Source organism: Solea solea, chromosome 20 (assembly GCF_958295425.1).
Source record: "Solea solea chromosome 20, fSolSol10.1, whole genome shotgun sequence".
NCBI lineage: Eukaryota > Metazoa > Chordata > Actinopteri > Pleuronectiformes > Soleidae > Solea > Solea solea.
The window spans coordinates 7,159,252-7,182,783 of NC_081153.1; the positions used below are offsets into that span (position 1 = coordinate 7,159,252).

General features: G+C 40.8%; 1 protein-coding gene across 1 annotated transcript in view; it reads right to left on the reverse strand.

Moving 5' to 3' along the window:
* The window catches only part of macf1a (microtubule actin crosslinking factor 1a), a 202,341-nt gene that overhangs the window by 112,216 nt on the left and 66,593 nt on the right, over window positions 1-23,532 (reverse strand). The window contains exon 3 of the mRNA XM_058619935.1: window positions 1,553-1,614. Within this exon, the coding sequence (XP_058475918.1) occupies window positions 1,553-1,614 (62 nt within the window). The remainder of the gene's footprint in view (window positions 1-1,552; window positions 1,615-23,532) is intronic.

Here is a 23,532-nt window from a genome sequence, read left to right on the forward strand (position 1 = left end):
GTGTGTGTGTGTGTTTGTGTGCCAATAAGTTTAACTGGAAGGAGTCAAAGGTCAACAGTCAAACAGCTACTTCCACTCAATTAATTAAACAGTTTTGGGAGACATTATTGTGTTTCTGTCACTGTGCATGAGTTACTGTGAATCTGAAAGAGTAACAACAATTATTATTCTTTTAAGGTGTGCTGTTATTTAAGACTCTGTACTGTATATAAGGTATATAAACGATAATAATGATAATAATAATAATAATAATAATAATAATAATATTAATAACAACAATAATGCATTATACTGTATTTTTAAGTTAAATTCCACATTGTAAAACTGTTTGTTTTTTCTAAACTATTTTTTTTGTAATAAATAATGGAATTTGTTTTTAATTTATGATTTACACAATCACTATTGTACGACATAATTATAATTGTACAACTAATGAGTTATAACAGCTGTTGGTGACTTTTCTCTCATCTTTGTGTTTTTTTATTTCTCTTCACAATGTTGTCACTTTCAGCTACTTTCAATACATAAAACGAATGAAAATGCTCTTCACTGTTGCCATGACAACATAAGCCTGAAGCTAAAACAAAGAAAACGCTCACATGCTACACATTTGGAGAACAATATTTTGTTGCTGTATAAATAATATCTAAATATCTAATCAATTATTGACACTTTCTGTCAACGTGTTCCACCTGTGTCGTCACGTAAAGAGAAAACACACACAGTTTGTGACCTACATGTACAGCAGCTCGTACACGGACGCCCACAGTGACCACAGCTGCTCCACAGTTACGGGGTCACACGGGTTTCACTCGAGAGTCACGTGACAAGACGAATACCTGGCATTTATGTCTCCGCGCACAAGTCGGCACAGCCGCAGCATGTGGTACATAAATATCTAATTGCAATTACATGAAACTGCAATTGCAATATGACTTGAAGTCAGCACGACAGAGCACTTTAAAATAATGTATATATATATATATATATATATATATATATTAAGTGGTTCTGCAAATGAGGTTAAAATGATGTATTTTGTGATGGTTCATGGGAGAAATTATAAGTAAGTACTTCTTCTTGCTCCTTCTCTATTGTTGTTTGTTTGTAATATGCTGATCTTTTTTTGGGGGGGGGTTTTGATGTTCAAAATAAACACATAAATTAATGAATTCATTAATTCAGTGTCTATTTTTAGACACTGTATCTCCAAGACCAAGATGAAAACATCTCCGTTACAGTGAGCACTTTCACTGTGTGTGTGTTTTGAAACTGGGGTTAAAAAAAGAAGGTTTGTTGACTCTGACTCTCCATCATTCTGGATCACAAACCTGGACATGTACTGTATCAAACAGTAAAGCTGGGTCGAGGCAAAACCATGTCCTGGTCATCTTTAATCTTTGTTCTTAATGCATTCATTAACTAAGTTCATTTTAGGTTGCGTAGTAACTCGACGGAGGTTAAAAAACACTTCTTTTATGTGCTTCTTCACACGCTGCATGTGAGCAAACACTAAGCATCATAAACAAGGGTTTTTAACAGTGACACAAACCTTGATGAGATGTTTGTTGACCCATTTTGTGAAGGTTTTCTTCTGCACCCTGTCCCGCTCATCTAAAGGGAAACAAACACAGAGAAAAGAAAGAGAGGGAGGTTAATGACGTCGTCAGTGATGACGCATGTGAATATTTTAGGGTTCCTTTGCTCCATGTAACAAAGAAACTGAATCATTTTGGTTTGTGGACAAAACACGACATTTGAAAACCAGGTTTGGGGAACACGGGTGAAACAAGTACAAACAAGTACTTTTTCAATCTTGAAAGTAATCATTACTCGCAGCTCAGTGTATCACTTACAGGTAGTTTACAGGACATTTATACTGAATTAGAGACACACTCAACCCACACTGAACCCAACTCAAGACTTCCTCTGAGGTGACTTCAGTCTTCTTCAGTGTAACTACATGTTTCTTGTGGTTTGCAGCAGATAAAAAGCAGTGTGCAACCAACACTAAGGAGGTTTCCCCTGTCACCTGATGCCTTATCAGCTGTTGTTATGGAGGCCAGTTCTGAGGAAGGTGGAAGATACACGCCGAAACTGGTCAACGAGGTAAAGCAAAACTTACTATGGTTTAAAAAAATGAAAAGTTCAATCGGTAGTAGACATAATGAACTCTCACAACACATTAAGGAGGTTCTCCGAGTTCATGGTCAACGACAGATCCTTGTATCTACAAACATGACCTGTCGTTAAGTCTGTTTTCCTCGTATGACATCACCCTGAGCACACTGAGGTGAAACCCACACATCGTGTTTCTCGCCTTCTGCATGTTTGTCATTTTTCATTGCACGTCTGCCTCCTTTTCCTGTTCAGTGGCAAACGCGCTGACCTTTTTTAAAGTGGTCATCTGTGTGTCTCTGCAACCTGCGAGTGAGGTGTGGATTTGCAGCCTGGCACCTCCAGCGCCCTCGCTCCACTCAGCAGCACGGGCCAGAGGAGTGAGGCAGCCGGGACGGGAATAGAGCCTGATGCTGTGCCACCACAACTGTGTTATCTTTCCCCCCCTTACACCCCACACACACACACACACACACACACACACACACGGAGCCTCTCTTCCTCTCCAGTCTTCCTCTGCTCGTATCAGTCTGTCGGGGACAAAACACAGACCCCATCTCCTTTTTTCCTTTTCCCGCCATTCTGTGAAACATCCTCTTCCATGATGCCATGTTGTATTTTTTTTTTCTTTACGAGAGATACTACAACGGCTTTAAAAACAGTATAAAATGAAACATGATAATTAAATGAAATACTAATAAATAGAGTCGCCTTATCTCTCGCTCCATCTTCAATCTAATCTCACTAAACCAATGTGTGAAGTGAATGCGAGGAAGAGGAGGATGATGAGAGAATAGTCCGTAGCTGACTTCTCAGGCGGTACTTGGTGTAAAAGGTCTGAGAACCACTGATCCAGAGCTTCAAAATGATTGAAGATTCTTCTATTCCTTTTTTTTTTTAAAGATCTTAATGGTCTGCACCTTTTTCATTCATCATATTTTCTTTTAATTAGCCCTCAAGAACCTATAAGATATTCAGATAGCAGCACAAAAACCTACTGTGAGGCCGACTGTTCCCCATCTATGGAAGAGTAATAAAGAACATCATATACATAAGGAAACTTATGTCCTTGCTTTTTCACTGAGTGTTATATTACATATAACATTTTATTAATTTCTAACAGGTGCTTCCAGTCTGCATTGCTCGGCTTCTTGCTTCCAGTTTCCCAGTATAATGTATGTTCTTGTCTGTTAATGTTCACACATGTGCAAGTCAGGTGTGCCTATAGAATAGAACCGAGATAAGATAAAGTTGTTTCTCAAACCAAGACGAGCACCGTGACACCCAGAGATTTTTTTTTCTCCCTCCAGATTCAGCGTCGGCCAATCAGAGAGCGGCATGCTGCAGGTGAGCACGACACTTGTTTATGTGCTGCCATGGAGAACCCACGAGGGAGACACAGAGGGTATCACTTCCTCTTTCGAAATCCTTGTTATCGCTCTTTCTCATACACACCCACAGTGACAGATTTCCACAGAGACTCTAAAAGTAGACATTATTTCCACAGAGGAAATTAAATTTTAGGGGTTTAACAGGTCAAATACATCACCTGGACACACTCGACACTGAATTGCAACAGAACACGCACACACGCAGCGAGGAGTTTACACAGAGGCCGAGCCCCTGAGGCCGAGAACACATATTTCAACACTGTGTTGCAAAATAGTTTCACCACTGACTGAAACACACGCCTTTAGTGCTCCAAGAAACCTGCCGGGGAGGCCGAGCTAGTTAGCCCAGAGGAAATACTCACACTTTCACGTGTTTAAACAAGACACAGGGAGACACACACACACACACACACACACACATAAATCATGTAATCTGTGAGGGATTTATCACTGTAATCTAGGATGTAATGTTTTCTGTGAGACCACAAGAGGAGACGAGGTGTAAGTGAGCGACAGCCACAGAAAGCCTCTCATTCATCTACAGAGGAGGGCATTGTTGAGACATACCCCTCACAACAACAACACACGCGCACACACTGATGTGTTGCTCTTTGCCCCCCCGACACCAACAATGATTGGTGAGACCACATTTAACCACTAACTGTTGTCTAAAGACACGGTGAAGCACGTGCTGGTGCGCGGCGCTCACCGGACAGGGTCAGGGTTAGGATGGAAGTTGTGATGGAAGTAGTAGTAGCAGCAGCCAAGTGAGTCTGCTGCTCACTTTGATTTATAACGTCACAAGTCAATGGTCTAAATGGCTAGTTTCGGCTCCTCTACTATAAACGGTGATGTCACCACTGGACACACCAGTGTGATTGACAGCCGCTGACCTCCAATAGGAGCCGGGCTTGCAGGTGATGTCTGTCAACTTCCACTTTCAAAATCTCACATGGCACCAGGAGGTCACATCAGGAGGAGACTGGACTGTGTCCATGTCTCTGCACTAGTGTGGACATTCTATCACACACACACACACACACACACACACACACACACACACACACACACACTGACCTGCACAGCACATGAGCGAGTACAGGTGAGCGTTGAGGTGACACTCGTCCCTGTAGTCGGGCCACATCGTTCCACCTCCGTCTTATGTCTCCTGCTGTGATCACAACTTCATGTGCTACTGTTGACGCTGCATAATCCAAGTCAGATAATTATAGAAGTGAAGCGACTGCTGCTGCTGCTGCCTCCACGTATCCAGAAGTGAGTGAATGAAAGAACGAGTGTGTGTGTGTGTGAGATGGTAAAAAAATGCCGGCAGGTACGTCCAGTCTGAGGAGTCTCTGTCTTCAGCCTCTGCTGTGATTCATTCGTTCCCCGTTCTCTCCTCAGTGGCTGCCATGTCTTCTCTCTGTCCTCGCTGTCCCTGTAGCTCTGTCTCCCTCTCTCTCACACACATACACACACGTGTGTGTGTCAGAGTCAGAGGCAGCTCCTCCTACTTTTTCTGTCTAAAAACAGACAGCCTCCCTCCTCCTCCTGTGTTTGCTCCTTCACCTCCACTGTCCCTGAGTCACCAGCCAGTGGCGCTGTCTCTCCGCTCTCAGGGTTTTCCAGGCCTCGACAGCAGCAGCAGCAGCAGCAGACGTCGGAGGCTCTGAGGAGCTTATTATTATCTTTATCTCCTCTCTCTGCTGAATTCAAGCATCCAGTGTGTTTTTTTTCCCCCCACTTTCAGTCCTCTGTCTGGAGGGTAAGTTGATTTTAGTTTCAAGCAGTTTTTTTTGTCATCACAGAGCATAAAATAGAGGAAGTATTCTGATCAGTCAGATCCGGGTCATGTCCATTTATGATGATGTAATCCACTAGAGTCTTCTTCAGATGACGCAAAAGCACACACACACACCCAACCACTTGCACAAATAATGTGCAAATATGTGCTCAGTTCTACTTGTTTAAGTTGACAAAAACCAGGATGCAGCAGCAGCAGCAGCTGGGACGTCTCACGTTCTCGTGTGTGTTTGTTCCTGAAGAGACAAACTTCCGCCGCCTGGACTCAGACGGACTTCAGCCTCATCAAGAAAAGCCTGGTGTCCTTGGTGTGTGTGATGGAGACGATGGGGAAGAGTCTCAGTCCACAGAGCTGAACCACCGTTAAAAACATAAGCTAAAAAAACAATGAATCGCAAAAGGCTGAAGCTTAATTGGTATGTTTCCGATTGTTCTATGTTCTAAGATGTGATCCTTATAATGTAATAAATGTATAACAGCGAGAATATTGGACTTAAAAATCTAATATCAATCACAATCCTGACAGCACGTTTTGGTCAAAAAACAAATAATATTGGGATCATTTTTGACACATTTTGTTTGTAACAGGATTCATAAATATAAATCTAAAAGTGGAGCATGATTACTGCAACACAGCACATTTTATCTTTAAATAAATATGGATATTGCACTTTGTTGTACTGCAATTTTGATTATTTTGCAGCTCTATCATTCAATCGATGACACAAAGTTAAGAAAATTTAGAATATAGAGGAAAAAACCTTCAGTGAGAATGTTCAACTCTGCGTGACTTTTGGTCCAGTGAAGAACAAACGGTTCATCTGCGTCTCACAGAAAAGAGTTTCTGCTCCGTCATGTAAACAAAAAAAAGCAAACTTGGTTGCGTCAAACAATCCTGGGGAGGTCATGTGACCAGAAGTCCAATCGGAGCAGCGGTTGTCATGGCAACAGCAACTAGAATGTTGATGCAGGTGTCATGACGGTGCAGGTTCACACACACACACACACACACACACACACACACACACACACACACACACACACACACACCTGACCAGGCCAGACTCAACACAAGCTCCTCCTCTTCCTCTTCTCGTTGTCAGTTTCCTCCACAGCCGGCGTCACTCCTTCATTTTCATCTTTCCTTCTTCTTCATTCCTTTCTTCTCTTTTTCCCCACAGTGAACCTCTCGTCGCTTCACTTTTCAAACGGAGCGTTGGACGACACTGAAACAGCAGACGGAGCTTACGTGCAGTCTGTAATGCCGGGCAGCAGCATGTGCTGCTAATCCCTCGCTCCCTCCTTCTTTCCCGTTATCACTGCTAATCTCCATCTCTCTCCTCCTCTCTTCTGCCCAGTCTTTCCGGTGTTCTGGTTTCCTCCTCGAGTGATTCAATTACAATTAAAGGTGGATGGGATGTTTCTCTCTCTGTGTGTGTGTGTCCGTGTGTCCTCTTTTTTCCTCTGTTTCACTTTCCCTTTCTTTTTCAGTGTCAGGCTCCAGATCCCACGCTCTGGTGACACTCGCAGCCTGGCACCAGCCTCCGTCCTCGTTTTCATTTCATTCTTCCACTCCCTCCTTCTTATCCCATGTTTCTCTCACTGCTCTGAACACATGAGGCATGAGAAGATTTTGTCGAGAGGGAGGAAAAATCAGAAGCTCCCTGGTCTTTAAACCAAGTCTTAATCTGTTCCTGAAATTTCTGAAATTGTATCCAGACGTCCCAGAAAGACGCGATCCAGCTGAGCAGGAAGCTACAGGCACCAGTTAATCAGATTAAAATCAGACTCAATCCCACACCCGCGATGGTTCAAATACAGCAGACGACTGCATCAGATAAATGTAGAGCGAAAGTTTCCGACTGATCAAAACACACACTCACACTGAAACAGGTTTAGTTACTGACCCACATCTAAATATAGAGACGTTATCAGAAATGAATTAAGTAGAGTTATAGAGTTAAAACCCACACACGCAGATAATCTCACTTTTTAATAATGACAAAGTTACAAAATAAGACCAGAGGTGGACAATAATGATTAACATGTGCTTGTGTTACTATAACGACGCTTTATAAGTAGTTTTTAATCATCATCATCATCTTTAAAGACTTTATATTTAGGCAAATATGAATAATTATACTTCAATATGTTTTAAATAACTTCCATGAATGGATAAAAAAAAAAACTCATTGACTAGTGTCACTATTTAATTTACATTACCTTGAATGGTTGTATTGTTTGAAAATATACAGTATTATGGGCTGGCCCAACACTAAAATGGCACATTATATCTCACTACGTTTTTAAATGTCGTCTATCGACATGTTTCAAGTACATTTTAAATCAGTAATGTGACTTTTACTGAGACAAAAGGATTGAACAATATCAGGTAAAACCTGTTGAGAATCAGGTTTTTAAAAAGGTGTTTAAGTGTGAACCATCAGCATTTACATGTTTTAACCACATCATGTACACACACACACACACTGTGTCTGGTCTACCATCGCACCTCTGTTTCCTGTCACGACAAAAAATAAGGTCAGAACCTCAGAGTCACACATTATGGCCACAAAAACACACACTCTCTCTCTCTCACACACGCACTTAGCAGACACACACACACACACACACACACACACACACACACAGAGCGTTGGCGGTTGCTCATAGAGACAAGTCATAACAGAGAGTAAATATGAAAGCGTGAGCATCTGAGTAAAACCTGGTCTGAAAATCCGTCACACTGTGACACATCTGTGAAACACCGTACAGTCGTTATGAAAGAGACACGCCCACTTTTAACTGTTTTAATCCACCTCATGTAGATGAGGAGGAATTTTAGGGGAATCTAAGGGGAAACAAATAAGTGTTGAGTGAAGGGTTTAGTGAACTCTACACAACAGAATTGCTGTGAATTGATACTATTATATCTCAGGTTTTGACCTGATTTGGCTTCATCTATATTCCGTTTTCTGCTCGACGCCTGGGTTTTTAAAACGTCTGTCTGTTGTACATCCACTGCTCCCTCGCGCCCGATCGACCTCATCGATCTGCTCGCTGTGCTCAGTGCTGCCGGACATTTCTCTGCCTGCCTGTTGAATCACAGTCAGGGACGAGGACACGTGTCCTGAACCCAGCACCAACATCTAAACCCATGATGACTAACGTGGAACAGACAGCAGCAACAGCTCCAGAACATAATAATCCCGTATATATCAAATCATAATAAACACAGTCACAGTTATGAACTAGATATTTGTGCGACGGTGTAAATACATAGTAACGGCCACTAAAGCTGAGTTTAACACTTCAGAAATGTGACGTTAGGTCAGTTTTTACCATGAATGATGGACAATTATGTGGCTGGACCGAGCAGCACAGCAGCTGGTTCTTTACTGTGTTAGAATGAAGTCAGAAACACACACACACAAACATGTTTTTATATCTTAGTGAGGACACATCATAGACATGATGTCTAACTCTCCTCCATGCTTGAAAGATATGGTTTCCTGTGTGTATGTAGAAGAATTACGGTCTTTCAAAGACAACATTAAAAATGAGAACCTTTTATTTACAATTTGATCAAAGTATTAAATAAATATATATAATTTCATAAGTTTGTGTACGTATATTCATTTATTTTTCATATATTTGTAATACAACCGTTTCTTCTGTTGTTCTTCACTCCTCGCGGTTGTAGTTTACTTCTACTTTTCTGTTTCTACAATATTGCACACTGCAGAGATTGACATGAAAGTGTTCATATAAATAAATACCTAAATAATAATAATAACAACAATAATAATGACGATGATGATGCATTCCCTAGTCCCTTACCCTTACCCTAACCTTAACCATCACGATTAAGAGCCCAACTCCAACTCTTGAAACCAGGTCTTAACCCTGAAAAACACCCAAAATGTCCTCGCAAAGATATAAATACAAGTGTACACACACACACACACACACACACACACACACACACGGTGTTGCAAAGCTCTTCTTCTTAGGACGCTGCAATGACTTCACTTCATTTTGGACAACCTGAAAAAACCATTATCTCTAACTTCAACCATAACCAGTGAACCACAATTCAAATCTTAGCTCTAAACTTAACCAGCTCCTCAGAAAGGACCAGGTTTTGGTCTCCAAAATGAGGACTAGTACTGGTCCTGAACGTACATGACTCAAGAGTCTGTGTAATCTAACACAGTGTCTCTCTTACAAAGAGCCAAATATGGAAGATTTATCAGTGAGTCACAGCAGAGCCGAGGCAAAAGAGATGCAACAATCAAGTCCTGAAAGATGAAGAAAAACCACGGTAACAGGAGAAAACTTCATGCTCTTTACAGCAGCGTTACATTCCACTGAGACGCAGATCTGCAAAGGTGGGAAATCTTTATGTTCATGGCAACTGTTGCACCAGAAGAAGCCGAATTAAACGCTAAATGCATGCAAATAGACAATTAAAATTAAAATAAAGGACAATAAATGCAGAAAGGGGGTGGAGTCTGAACAGGAAGTAAGTGGAGCTACTGTGAGAGGAGACAGAGACACAGGAAAACGAGGAGGACAAATGTGTAGCTCATCTCGTCCTCCAGCTCCTCAAACACAAACTTAGGAGGGATTTTTACCTTCTTCTAAAGCGGGCGCGTGTCGTCGTTGGCGGCGACAGTAAAACCAAAACCCTGCTGCTGTCAGGAAGTGAAAAGTCACCACCAGGATGGGAGTGATAACTGCAGGGTCTGTCAGGATGTCCATCATTGTCCCATCAACAAAAACAAACGTTCTCAGCGTCCAGCCAAAGTACAAAAATACAACTTTCAGATGAACGAGAGCAGCATCTCTTCTCTTCTTCTAACATAGAAACACTGCAGCTCAAACTTCTGAGTCGCCCTGCCTCTCTCTGTCTCCCTCTCTCCCTCTCTCTCTCTCTCGGTCTCTAACTCTCCGTTAGCCTCGCTCGCTCTCTGACACTGCAGCAGTGAATTCCATTCCCCTGAAACAAGCGACCAGACTGAAGCCGTTGCTCAGTTCACCGTTAGAAAACTGCTGAATTCAAAGAGTGTGTGTGTGGTTTGTCTCACTCTCTCTGAAGGAAACCACAAGGGAGATACACACACACACATTCATCTTCCTGTGTGTGTTTCTAGAACAATATAATATACTTTTTTTTTTAAACTATGTATACACTAATGAACTCACAACTCTTTTTTCCTGAAGAACAGCTGCAGTTTTCTCATAATTGTCCAAACAAAGGAAATCAGCACATAAATGACGACATTTTTACTATGTTATGTCGTTATGGACACGACAAAGTGTTTGTTTGTGTGTCAAGTTTATTTCACTCTTTTAAAAGTGTGCACAGTACACTAAGCATAAATCTTTCTTATTCAAATAAGAGAAGAAAAAAAACTAAACTAAACATGGAAATGTAACCAGAATGAGGCTAAATGATGTCATATTTGGTCACGATATGAATATGAATGACTTTTAAATGTTGTAATTGATTGTGATTCCTTTGTTTATGGAACAAATTGAGATTAGAAACAGACTACACACTTTCTCTTTTTTCTAATTCTGTCTGTAAGTTGCTTAGAAGAATTGTATTTATATACATATATACATTTTTATATAGATGTTTATATATACATATATACATATACATTTATATGTATATGTATATATATATATATATATATATATATATATATACATATACATATACATATGTATATAAAAATATAAATACTATATAACTATAAATAACCACAACAATACTGTTTACAAACTGTAGGGGGAGTGCAGATCCTACTCTGTGTGACTTTAAAAATGACATCTGTGTCTCTATGAATCGACTGCTGTTTCAAGGGTAGATAAATAGCAAAGATCCTGACATTATGTACATATACTGTATATACTGATATTATAATGTATACATAGGTTATGCATTTGGTCTGCACACGTCGACAGCAGTTTGTGGATGTTGTGTTTGCCTCTGTTGCCATGAGTGAGCAACACATCCTGACTGAGATATTTATTCACAGCTATCTTTGAATGACGCAGGCTAACGACAATTAAAGCAACGTGAGCGAGTGTGTGTGTGTGTGTGTGTGTGCACAACTACTTTGTTTAAGTGCATTTTACTCACTTTTGGCTTCAAAGTGACACTGATACTGTTTTAGATTGAATTCATGTCTTTATTCAACGTTAATCTATGTTGTTATTCCTTTTATTCCTCTTTTCTCTCCGTCTGCGTGTGTGTTTTTCAGTTGATGTCATACATGTATGTCTTTAGGAGCTTTCTCTGTCATAAACACTGACCTTGTCAGGACCAGTCGTCGTCATGGAGACCAAAACCTGGTCCTAATGAGGCAGAACCTCATTTCTGAGGAACTGGTTAAGTTTAGGGTTAGGTGAGGTTATAACTGGTTATGGTTAAGGTTAGAGATAACGTTTTTTTTGTTTGTTTTTTTTCTTCGATGCGGTGTCCTATAAAGAATGTGTGTGTGTGTGTGTGTGTGTATGATTCAGCATTAGTCAGGCCGCAGACTGGACAGTGGAGGGGGGGTCTTCAAATTACTCTCACCTTGCAAAGAATCATGTGTGTGTGTGTGTGTGTGCGCGCGTGCGTGTGTGTGTGTGTGCGCGTGTGTGTAGCCTTGGCAACCTCCAGACAAAAACAATACACAGCCACGATCAATCAGCTGACATTTCATGGCAGTCATGGGGGGAGAAATACAAATATAAAAATATATCAGCTCCATACTTCATGACTCACGGTCATCTTAACGTGTGCTTTTACACCACGATGCTCACACATACAAATGATTAAATCCATATTTAAATGTACGCTCATCACCGGAGAAACACAATCATTAGCTGATCAAGTCCTCATGCGTCTCTGTGGACATTGTTAGTCATTTCCCGATCCTCATGACGTGATGAAGATGATGAAACAGCTGGGACTTTCGCCTACATTACCCAGAGTCCTCCCTGGCACAAAGTGAGTGACCTCTAGAGGACTTTCTGTTTCTTTAAACTAAATAAAGTATTAAAATGTTTCTGTCTTTGCGAGGACAACAAATCAAATTATTCCTGTCATCAAGTACTTTAACTCCAGGAGACAAAGAAGAATTAAAAGAATATAAAATAGTAGAGAAACAGTAAAAAAAAAAAAAAAGGGAGAAAACAATAAAGAGGGAAACTGCAGGAAAGACCAGAGTGTGTGTTACCACCACTGTGGGGCAGAAGAGACCCACACATTATGTGTGTGTCGAGTCATTCAACTACACAACTTAATAAAATCAAACTATTGATTCACTTTGTCAATTTCATCTGTTGTTTATGCAGTTTTCAACTATTCAAATACATGTAATATTAATGTTTTTTTTAATACCAGATAATCACTTGTGTTTCATATCGTATTATAACTAAAAATGTTTTCATTCACGCTGCACAAATTATGATTAAAAAAAACTGAAGATATTAATAATATATGACACTTTTTTTTAAATGACTCAATCAGTCCCGTTTCTGTCTCTCTCTCTCTGGCTGCTGTTGTGTCTCACAGTCAGGGTCAAGAGGTCAGGGGAACAACGTCAACGTCAGACCAGAGTATGACCTAACAACACAGGAGGGAAACTGAGAAGAAGACGAAGAAAGATGGAGGGATGAAGGAGGACAGAGGAGTGTGGGAAACATGGACGAGGTGGATTAACTGCAGTGTTCAGCAAAAGAAAATGCACCTTTTTGTGTGTTTCTATCCACTGCTGTTCAAGCAAATGTTGGGGATGGACAGTAGGTGGCACTAAAGTCCAGGTCTACTAAAAAAAAGATAAGAAATCGCATCTCACAAGAGAAAATAAACGGTAACAGTAGCTGTTGTTGTTGTTGTTTATATAAGGGAGAAATATTGTCCACACATTCCTCCTCTAATTCCACATTTTCTACCATGATTTCTCAGCGTTATCTGTTTCTGTTGCATTATTAATACACATTCATCTTTATCTCAGTTCACAAACATCTCTGCCTCGAGCGTAAAAACATATACGTAATATTTCAAAGCCTTCTGTGTTTCCATTCAGGGTCATATTTCTTCTTTACCCCATGCATAATTGTGAACATGTGAATAAAGACAGGTTTTGACGTTTGTCGCATTGACTGCTTAGTGAATAAGTCTTTTCAGACAGATCTCACACAGACTCACTACAGTGTCTGCTTTCACAACGTTCCCATTAAAACTCAATACGATAACCATAAAAGCTGTTTCCTCCGCACACTATGGCCAGTATCAGCTCACGTCTCTCAGTCAGCATCATTTCCATAGATAACTGGACACCACCAAGGTCACCAAGGTGACCTTCGCTCCTCCTGCTGTAAACTGCAGGCAGTCACATCTGAATAAATAGATAAATAAATATGGAGCAGAAATAGCTGCTGTAATTTCATACGCAGCAGCAGCAGCAGCAGCAGCTGTAACAAACACATGTCTCTGCAGTCAGACACATAAACTGTATCAGTGTGTGGAAATAAGACTGTAAGACTAACTGAAGACAGACCTGGACGCTGCGGTCAGATATTAATCAGTTTCAATAATTACTGCGATAAATGTCAGGAAGTTAGAGCCGGGTAATTGTGGTTCATGGTTAACGGAAATGAATGCTTTTAAACAGCTTTATGGACAGAAAATGTTTGCAGAATTACAGACATTCTGACTTACACTTCAACTTGTAAGTACTATCAAGACAAATTAAAGACAACAAAGTGGTCTATTTCAGCTTTAACCCTCATAGGACCATCATGATAATCAGGCCGTCTGGATTCATTTTGATTTTATGGCTGTAGAATTGTCAAAACAAATGTTCTGCCCCTTTCTCCAAGATAACTTCAACTGTCAATATCTGGCAGTTATTCAAACGTGACTGAGTCTGTGATTGGACGGTCACAGAGCTCCATTTCTCTGCTTTCCAGGTTGCTTTTGAATTTTCAAGATATCACAAACGGTCTAGGAGTTCAAAGCAATGAGAGATACGCATGCCGAGTCGACAGCAATGGTAACGGAAGGGTTAATTATTGAGATGTTATGAATAAAATGTGACGTGAACGCGGCGCTGCAGCCGTGTCAGGACGACGCAGCTGCAGGAGGAGACAGGAAAGACCAACAGACAGTTGGTGCTGACGAAGAGGAGGAGAGGATGAGCAGAGGGAAGAGGAGGAGGGTGAGGGAAAAGGACACATCCGAGTGATGAATCCTCTGACCCTGGACTTTCACATCCTCTTTCCTCTCACAGTCTGTTTTTACACGTGCAAGCGTCTGACCTCTGTTTCAGCACAAAAACGCACAAAGAATAGCATCTTTGTCTTAAAATAAAGCAAAAGAGATGAATTATCGATGGGTGCTTATAAAAGAAAGATAAAAGTAAATCAGTATTGTGCATAAAAACATGACATTTTTCACATTATATCAAGACATCGTTCATGCGACGACGATATAAAACTATAAATGTCATATTATGACACAATAATGGTTTGTTATCATTTTCCTGGCACGGCAGTGATCAGTTTTCATATCATCTATGAGTCATAATGAGATAAAACGTTGCTTCGACTCTCTGCTCTCATATGTGAGGAAAACACCTGTTCTGAGCTGCACGTGCTGTGACCGTGACCCGTCAACACTGACTGGCACACACCGACGCTGTTCCCGCACAGCTGCGTGACCTCTGACCTCTCCACTGGATAAAACACATCCTGTCTGGCCTCAGTGAGTGAGGTTTGCAGTAATCAGTGGATAGAAGAGACTGCAGAGGAAGTTAGAGCATCCTTGAAATGCATCCAAACATTATGAGTCAAACTCAGTCTCGCTGCAGTACCACGCTCTGCAGTTAGGGGGCGAGCTGGGTTTAGATACAGAGCGGTGGGAGACTCAAGTTTTTCTCCAGAGCTGCAGATTTTGTCTCATCTTATTTCAGCTGGAAAAAAAAGTCCAAACACAGTTTGACTCCTGGCTCCACGTCCAGTAAACGGAGGTTAATTCTGTTTTTGGACTCGAGTCTCCAGCTGTCGATGAGTTATTAAAGGCTCAGTGCGCACAATTAAGGGAACAAAAGCATTTAAACTATGTGATCATTAGTGTGTAATCAAGTGATTTAAGAGATCTACTCTTCCATTCTCTTCCAGTGTTGCACCAGCAAAAACACCTGTGGCAAATAATTAAAGAACAAACTGTAAAATATTTACACACGAAAACACAAGTTCATCGTTAGCCAGACAAATGGATTTGGTGTCATGTACACTAAATTATCATTAATTTGAAGACTGTGGGCTTTACCCACAATTAACTTGTCCATAAAACACAAACGAAACGTGCTCAGTAATCAATTAAGCAATATTAATTAATTTAGTAATGAAAATAACTGTCAATTAACTGTGCAGTCCACAAGAAACTATATCTAGAATATTTTTAACCCTAACCCTGGCAAAAATCCACATTTTAATACTTGGAAACAAAGATTTATAAGAAACGTCAATCAATTATAAAAAGAAATAGTTGACAATCAATGAAGTAATATTAATTTGTGGTAGATTTAAAGTTAATTAATTGTGCAGCTCCTCTGTAACTCTGTGACCAAATCAGGCTGATAAACAATATGAAAGTAGTTTTCCCTTAAATGTTGGTGCTTCACAAATATTATCAGGTTTAATATAAATATAAACGTCTGCGTCTGCACTGTTTTCTACAGACGACTCGGACTCTTCGCTGCTGTTATCACTGACAGTTTAAGTAAGTTATGTTTTGACGGAGGTGGGGGGGTGACTGCACGGACCGCTACACCTGCTCTGAAGGGACGGACACAGACAGATGGACACACACACACACACACACACACAGACAGACAGTGATACCATGGGATGCCATTAAGAGATTAGAGGACAGAAGAGGAGGATGAAACGGGAAAGGACAGACGAGTGTGACCCTGAGATAAACTTAACAAGGATGGATTAAGTGGAGTTGACTTCAGGGAGCACACAAAACACACACGAGGGGTGCTGGAGTCTTAATGTGGGGATGAAGTGGTGAGATGTGGGAAGTTGACCCGTGTGGAGGCAGAGACCAGAGGTCAAGCTCAGAAGTTGAAGTTTACTTCCTTTCTCCAACTGTGTCCATTATAGACTTTTATATTCTTTAACATCATGAACACAGAAGGTGAGGTTTGCATCAGAAAAAGTTTACAGGAACTTATTTTCTTCAGTTAAAAATTGAGATATCTTTTAATGGAGAGCTGCTGGTCTTTGAAACAGGGGACGCTCATTTCATACATAAATTTTGAACAGGAACAAGGAAACGCGCTAATTATGTAAAGCTTTTTTTTGTTTGTTTGTTTGTTTTAAACCAGAGGGATAAAATCACATGGAGGAAAATTTTTTTTAAAGGGAACTATTATTTGAACATCAAGAGACTCATGATGCAACAGCAGTGTGAACAGAGCAGCCAGGATTTCTGCAGAGCAAGATGAAATTACTTGGCCGAGAAAATGGGACACATTTTTTGAGGCTAACACATACCCAAGAAAAACAAAACAACAGAGAATACACACAAGCAGCAGAAAAAGCCTGAGTGGGGACACAAAAGCCACGTGACCTCTGTGACCTGTCCGTGTTACTTCCTGATTGTCACCATCAGGCTCAGCAGCGGCGTGAAAACAGTGATGATGACGTCTGGAGCTTTAATAGGCCGGTCAGTGGCCTCCTCAGGGCAAAGGTCAACGATCCTGTGTGTGTGTATGTGAGAGACTTCAGCGTGAGTTTTTTCACCTCACATCATTTGAGGACACACTTTCCAAAGCGGTCGCCCTGAAATCACTGCTCACACAACAAACACACAACAAACACTTGAGCAGGAAAGACGGAGGAGGAAGAAGAGGAGAACCACCGGGGGAAAAATGGTGAGAACGGAGAGAGGGAGGGAGGGAGGGGAAACTGCACTTTGGAAGGGAGCGACAGATTTATGACCCCGTGAGAAAAGAGAAGCTTCATCCAAACCCTTTTGGTTTCAGTGCTTTAGATAATGACAGGTTAATGAGCGGGAGAAGGAAGGAAGGACAGAGTGACGCAATGAAAGAGGAACCAAAAGAGAAAAAGACGATTAATGAGCGGCGGGAGGGAGAAAAAAAAGAAAAAGTACTTTAACCGAGATAAATTGGTGTCAAGTGACCGGAAAACACTGATTGATAAAAAGTGAGAGTGAGAGTTATTTACAACGAGGGTGAACAGGAGGCAGCAGTGCACAGTAACGAGGGTGAGACGGGGACAGACGCAGGACACAGTCCAAGAGGAACAAAAACATGACACAAAGAGGAGAAAGTGAAAGAGAAATAATGACAGAAAATAAGAGAAGTAACTTTCTATAATACTGGAAAAACTCCATCCTTCCTGTATACTGTAGTGACTGACGTTTGATTATATTTATGTTTTAACCCAGTTAGTTTGGCTCCAGCTCCTCAATGTGGCTGCAATAAAAGTCTGAAATTCTGTTTTATTTAACAGTTTACCGGAAGTTAACTCAATATTTCAAGTCACCTCATAGCGAGTTTAGCTGACGTGCTACCAGCAGCTAGCATAACGCCAGAAAAACTAACTGAGGAACTGAGGAAGAGGAGATAAGTATTTTGAGGAAGACGGCGATGAGGTCAGTGGGTGGGAAACGACGAGACGCGGAGGACAAAAAAGAAAAAAGACAAAACGTGAGGGAGCGAACGGGGCGAAGAATGTGAAGAGTGTACACAAATACAAACGCAAAACACATAACCACGGTAACCAGGCTCTTCATTTTAACCCCAGCTGTTCTCGTTACCATGGCCACCACTCCTCCACCCCTGCACACACACACACACACACACACACACACCATCCCATCCGCTGTCCTTTCACTGAGGCACTTGACCCGAGAATGTGAGAAAGCAGTAATTACGAGGCTGTCAGAGGCGTCTGCGCTGTCCCACCGTCGCCATGACGTCAACGTTTACATTCAGTCTGGCCTCGCCATTTGATTTGGCTTCCTCGCTTTTATTCGGGCTGACATTGCGACGTGTCACGTGATCTTCTGTCCCCCGCAGGTCTCATCAATGTTTGTTTCACATGACGGTGAAAAAGCCAAAAAAAAAAAAAAGAGGACGTTTTCAAATGAAAAACTAGAATAAAAGGCTGAACGATACGGATAAAATATCTAAATGACAGATACTCAAGTAAAGCTTAATATTAATATGAAGTGTGAAATCAAAACGTAAAATCAACTATACTCTTTGATTTCTATGATTTCTTTCCAACACATACTGTATTTACTACACTTTTTATTTGGCACCGAACAATGAAAAATATGACGATTAAACTGCGTTCTTTGCAATTTTTACTTTAATTTTGGTTTTGATTCGAAAATAATGAATTTTTCAGCCCCTTTGGACACATAAGAAAAGAAATAGTGGAGTACTACTGAAGCGATATAAGTAGGTGAACACATAATACTGTTATTTTGACCTGAGAGAAACTAAATACCTAAGGCAAGGGCCTATATTTATGTATATTAATATATAAAACAAAAAGTTTAAATTTCACTTAAATCCATTAAGTAGTTTATTTGTAACTCTACTAAATGACATGAGTGAATATTTCCTCCTAAGTCGGCATCTATAAAAAAAAAGAAGTAAGAACTACTTCTAAAGCATTTTGTCAATAAAAGTCCACGGAGGTTTCTGATCTAAATGAGGTCAATTTGACCTCCGCTCTGATAAATCCTCCGTGAGCAGGGAGCGTCTTTGACTCGCTCTGATGTCTTAATGGTTCTGTGGTAAAACTGTCCTGAAGATCGCTCGTTAAATGTGATAAAAAGCCTCCAACAATAAAAAACTACTCCTCTCTCTTTTTATGGACGTAAGCCTCGTGTGTCTGTGTGTATCTGTTATTGTAAGTGTGTGTTGTTCACAGGCAGGTGTGAGTTTGCATGTAAAATTCTGTTTTATTGTCACAGGAGCTGCCAGTCAGAGGAGTATTGTAATGTGGGTGTGTGTGTGTTCCTGTATGGGTATCTTTGTGAGAACCACAGGAAGTGAGGACCGTTTGACTCATCCTCACATTCTGCCACCGTTAAAAAGGCCTTTTGACGGTTTTAAGGTTAAGGTAAGAATTGGGTTTATGTTAAGGGTTAGCCATTTAGTTGTGATACTTAAGGTTAGGGTTAAGGGTCTAGGGAATGCTTAACGTTTCTTCCTGTGTGTCTTCTAGGGCAATGGTAGCTTATTGGAAGAGCGAGTCGTCTTTCAACTAGAGGGTTGTGTGTTCGATTCCCGGACATAGACTCGCGGTGTTTTGCCTACTCAACTACCCGGACGCCTCCCTGGTGAAGTGCTCCACTGGGAGAAGGCCCCAGGGACGACCCAGGACTCACTGGGGAGACTATGTCTCTCAGTTGGCCTGGGAACGCCTCGGGATTCCCCCGGAGAGAGGGAAGTATGGGCTTCTCTGAGTTGCTACTCCCGCGACCCGACATTGGATAAGCGGTAGAAAATGGATGGAGGACCTGGTATTAAGGTTAGGTTTAGAATTGGGGCTAGATTTAGGTTACGGTAAACGAGAACGAGTGTGTGTGACGATAACAAAGCGGAAGAGGAGGAGTCAGTCCACCACACCCCACGTCTCTTGACTTTGCCCCCTGACACAAGCCACAACAACACGGACAGTCGTCAATGGCAGCGTTAATTGCTCCAAATGGCGCAGGTTCATTTAGGAGTCAGGTTATGTTCAGACTTCAAATCTCGCTGCTCGTGGGACAGTAATCCTCTTTTAACGAGCTCACGGGGAGAGACGCGAGCGATGAAAGGAAAGGAGGCGAGGTGAGGCCAGAATGGAGCAGGAATACAGTGAGTGGAGTAACTTGACCCTGAAGAGTAAAATATATTAAAAGATAAAAAGTGAATTACACTAGTTTTGTCTCAGAGAAGTTGATCATATGTGTTGACAACAAAATAAAAGTTAAATAGCAATATACTGCACTAGTACCTAATACAATAACACTTAGAAAGACTGAATTATTACTTTAAGGCTGGTGCGTGGACATACTTTGGGTTCACATTCAGCTCCAGTGAAGAGACACAGAGAAAAGTGGGTCAGAGCAAAAAATATAGGCCAACATTTTTCGCCTGCAATCGTGTACGTCGTCAGTAGCACATTCAGCATGAAACAGCATCAACATTATGGCATTTGTTGTTTCTGCTGCACCATCAACGTGACTACAATTAAACCCCTGAAGCTGAACATCCATCCATCCATCCATCCATCTACTGCCACTTTATCCTCCACATGAGGGTTTTGGGGGAATCACTATAAACATGTTGTTCACATGAAAATGAGAATAATTATGTAAGAATGACTATTGAGTAATATTGAGGAGAGGACATCATGTAAACACATGGACAGACAGCTTCCATTAAAACACAGACAGCGGCTTATGCAAACTAACAGATTGAAGAACGAGAAGGCCGAGTCAGTCTAGGTCACACAGAGAGAGATAAACAACCACATGTGGTGCAGAGAGAGAGAGAGAGAAAAGAAAGAAAACAACAACCGATGAGGCTGAAGGAAGAAAAAAAGAGGAAGAGAAAGCACAAATACATACACACACATTATATCATAAACATACAACCACACAAACACAACCACAAACCACACGTGTGTATGATCTGTGCTGAGAGAGATGACCCCGGGTTGACCATGAAAGCACAAACACAAACAGGATGAAGTGAAATTCCTCCCTCTGCTCTGTCCCATTTCCAGCGTCACAGACGCCCTCGGCGTCACAGCACGAGTGGACCAGTTCAAAAAGTCCCAAAATAAACTCAAGTGCAAAAGAAACTAAACCTGAGGGCCAAAACAAACACGGCAGACTGTGTTTTAGTTTCCTCCCGATGAGGCGACATGATTCGCATTTTTCAGCTTCTCTTTCTGTCTCTGTGTAAACTGTGAGAGGAGCCTGTGATGCTTCACGCTGAGATAACGCGACGTTTCCCACAGTGTTGCCCACTGTCTCCAGGAAACTGTTCCAGGTGGAGCCCCGAGGACCTGACGGAGGTCAAAGGGCGACAGGAAGTAAGAGGAGAAGACGAGAAGATACGACACCGCGACAGCAGCGGGAGAGAAGAACTGACACGTAGGGAAATTAAAGGAACAGTAGGCAACACACTTTTGGTGATAACAATCAATAAAATAACTTTTTATCATGATCAAAGACAAACTCTTTATTTTGTGTACTGTTTATTTGTGTCCACATTTTTATGTTGTACTATTCATTTTTGTCATGTCTCTATTTCTTTTTTTGCTATAATTTGGTTTTTCTGACCAAAACAATCACGATTCAGAATATTATTGCAATAATTGTATAAAATATGCTTAAATGTAGTTTTTTAATGTGTCCTTAAATGTTAATGGAGGGGGACATTTTACACAAATCTGTATTTTTGCACATTTTCCTGCATATACAGAAGAAACAGATTATGTTTGTATGTATTATGCAAAAGAAATGTTAGAAAATGTTGCTAAAAAACATGTGACTTAGGACACATAGTTTTGGAGTCAGCATGTTTTTAAGTGGAAAGATGAGAAAATTGTTAAGTCCTGAATGACTGGAATTATTCAGACTTACACAATAAATCACTAGGACTGTAATGTTGCTGAACTAGACAGTCCAAATCACTCTGAAATATTAGATATAAATTCACCACAATAAACTTATTTGATTTTAACTAATTATATGTTTTTGTATTGTTTTGTTTGGCTGCATTTTTGCTGAAATGAATATCATAATAACTCCAGTAAATCAGCTCCTTGAAAATGACCATGTTTTACAGATTACACTGTATGTGTTCACTTCTATTTACAGGAATACTAAAAGTTCCTTTAATTAAGTGCATTAATGTCAAATCAAAAACATCACCGATTACTCCAAGGGATAAAATCACTTAAATGGAATCAAACTTAAATCAAACACAACATAAGGAGAAATGGTAGCACATTTAATCCTATTATACTTTTATAACCTATTTCCAAGCTATGAATAAAAACGCTGTCCTAGGCATGCTTTCTGAAGTGAAAAAAAAAGAAAGTTGCAGGAGCAGGAGGGAGAAATCCTAAATCTAAAGTTATTTTTCTGGAGATCTTGTGGGAACTTCAAAACAACTTCATCACACTGACTGGACAAAAAATTCAATTTCATTTAAATCTTTTCGGCCTTCAGAGCTTCAGCCGTCGTCATGGACGCGGGGTCGTCGCTCACCGACTAAAACAAACAGTCGTGGACTCCGCCTCTGGTTTCCTCTCACACACACACAAGTCATTAATCATTGACATGACAGAGTAAAAGTGGGTCTCTCTTATTAAAACCTGACTCTGTCTCTGTACAGCAGTTAGTCAAAATTTACCTCCCAAATAAATTATCAACTAAATGACATTATTGTATTTTTACAATAATCACTCACTCAGTCAGAGATGGATGTAAAGAGTTTGTGCTTTTGTGACACAGACAGAGAAACTGAGCGAGACAAAGACACACACACACACACACACACCTGCACGGATTCACACACTCAGGTGACACGGTGTGAATGCTGCATTAATGTCGAGCTGTAATTACACTCTAACAGCCATGAGTCATCACAGCAGTGGCATGCGAGGCTGATAACAGCGTCAGTGTTCAGTGGGAAGACGAGCGACTGCAGAGAGAGACGACTTAGTCTGTCCAAACTCAGCCGCAGTGTCACCGCTGATAACCTGAATACTTTCAATACCAGTTCACGAGGTCCTGACTCAACTCGATATCGATTAATGTTCAGATTTTTCCACACAGGTGAACTCGATTATGGAAGAAATCTTATCAATTATCAAATCGCAGGAGGATTTTAGCATTTTAAATCAAATATTGTCCTGATCTATACACATCATATTCTCCACATTGTTATTTCTCACAGATCTGCACAAATATCAGACAGTAATCATTTTTAACATGTTATTGAAATGAAAATGAGAATAATGATGTAAAAAATTACCATTCCCTCTCATATCGCCATCCCAATTTAAGTAAAATATAAGTTACCGCAGGTGCCAAAATCGCCCCAAAAATGGCCGTACAACCCAAAATGATTGTGTGGGTCGAGTTTTTCTGGTTCTACAT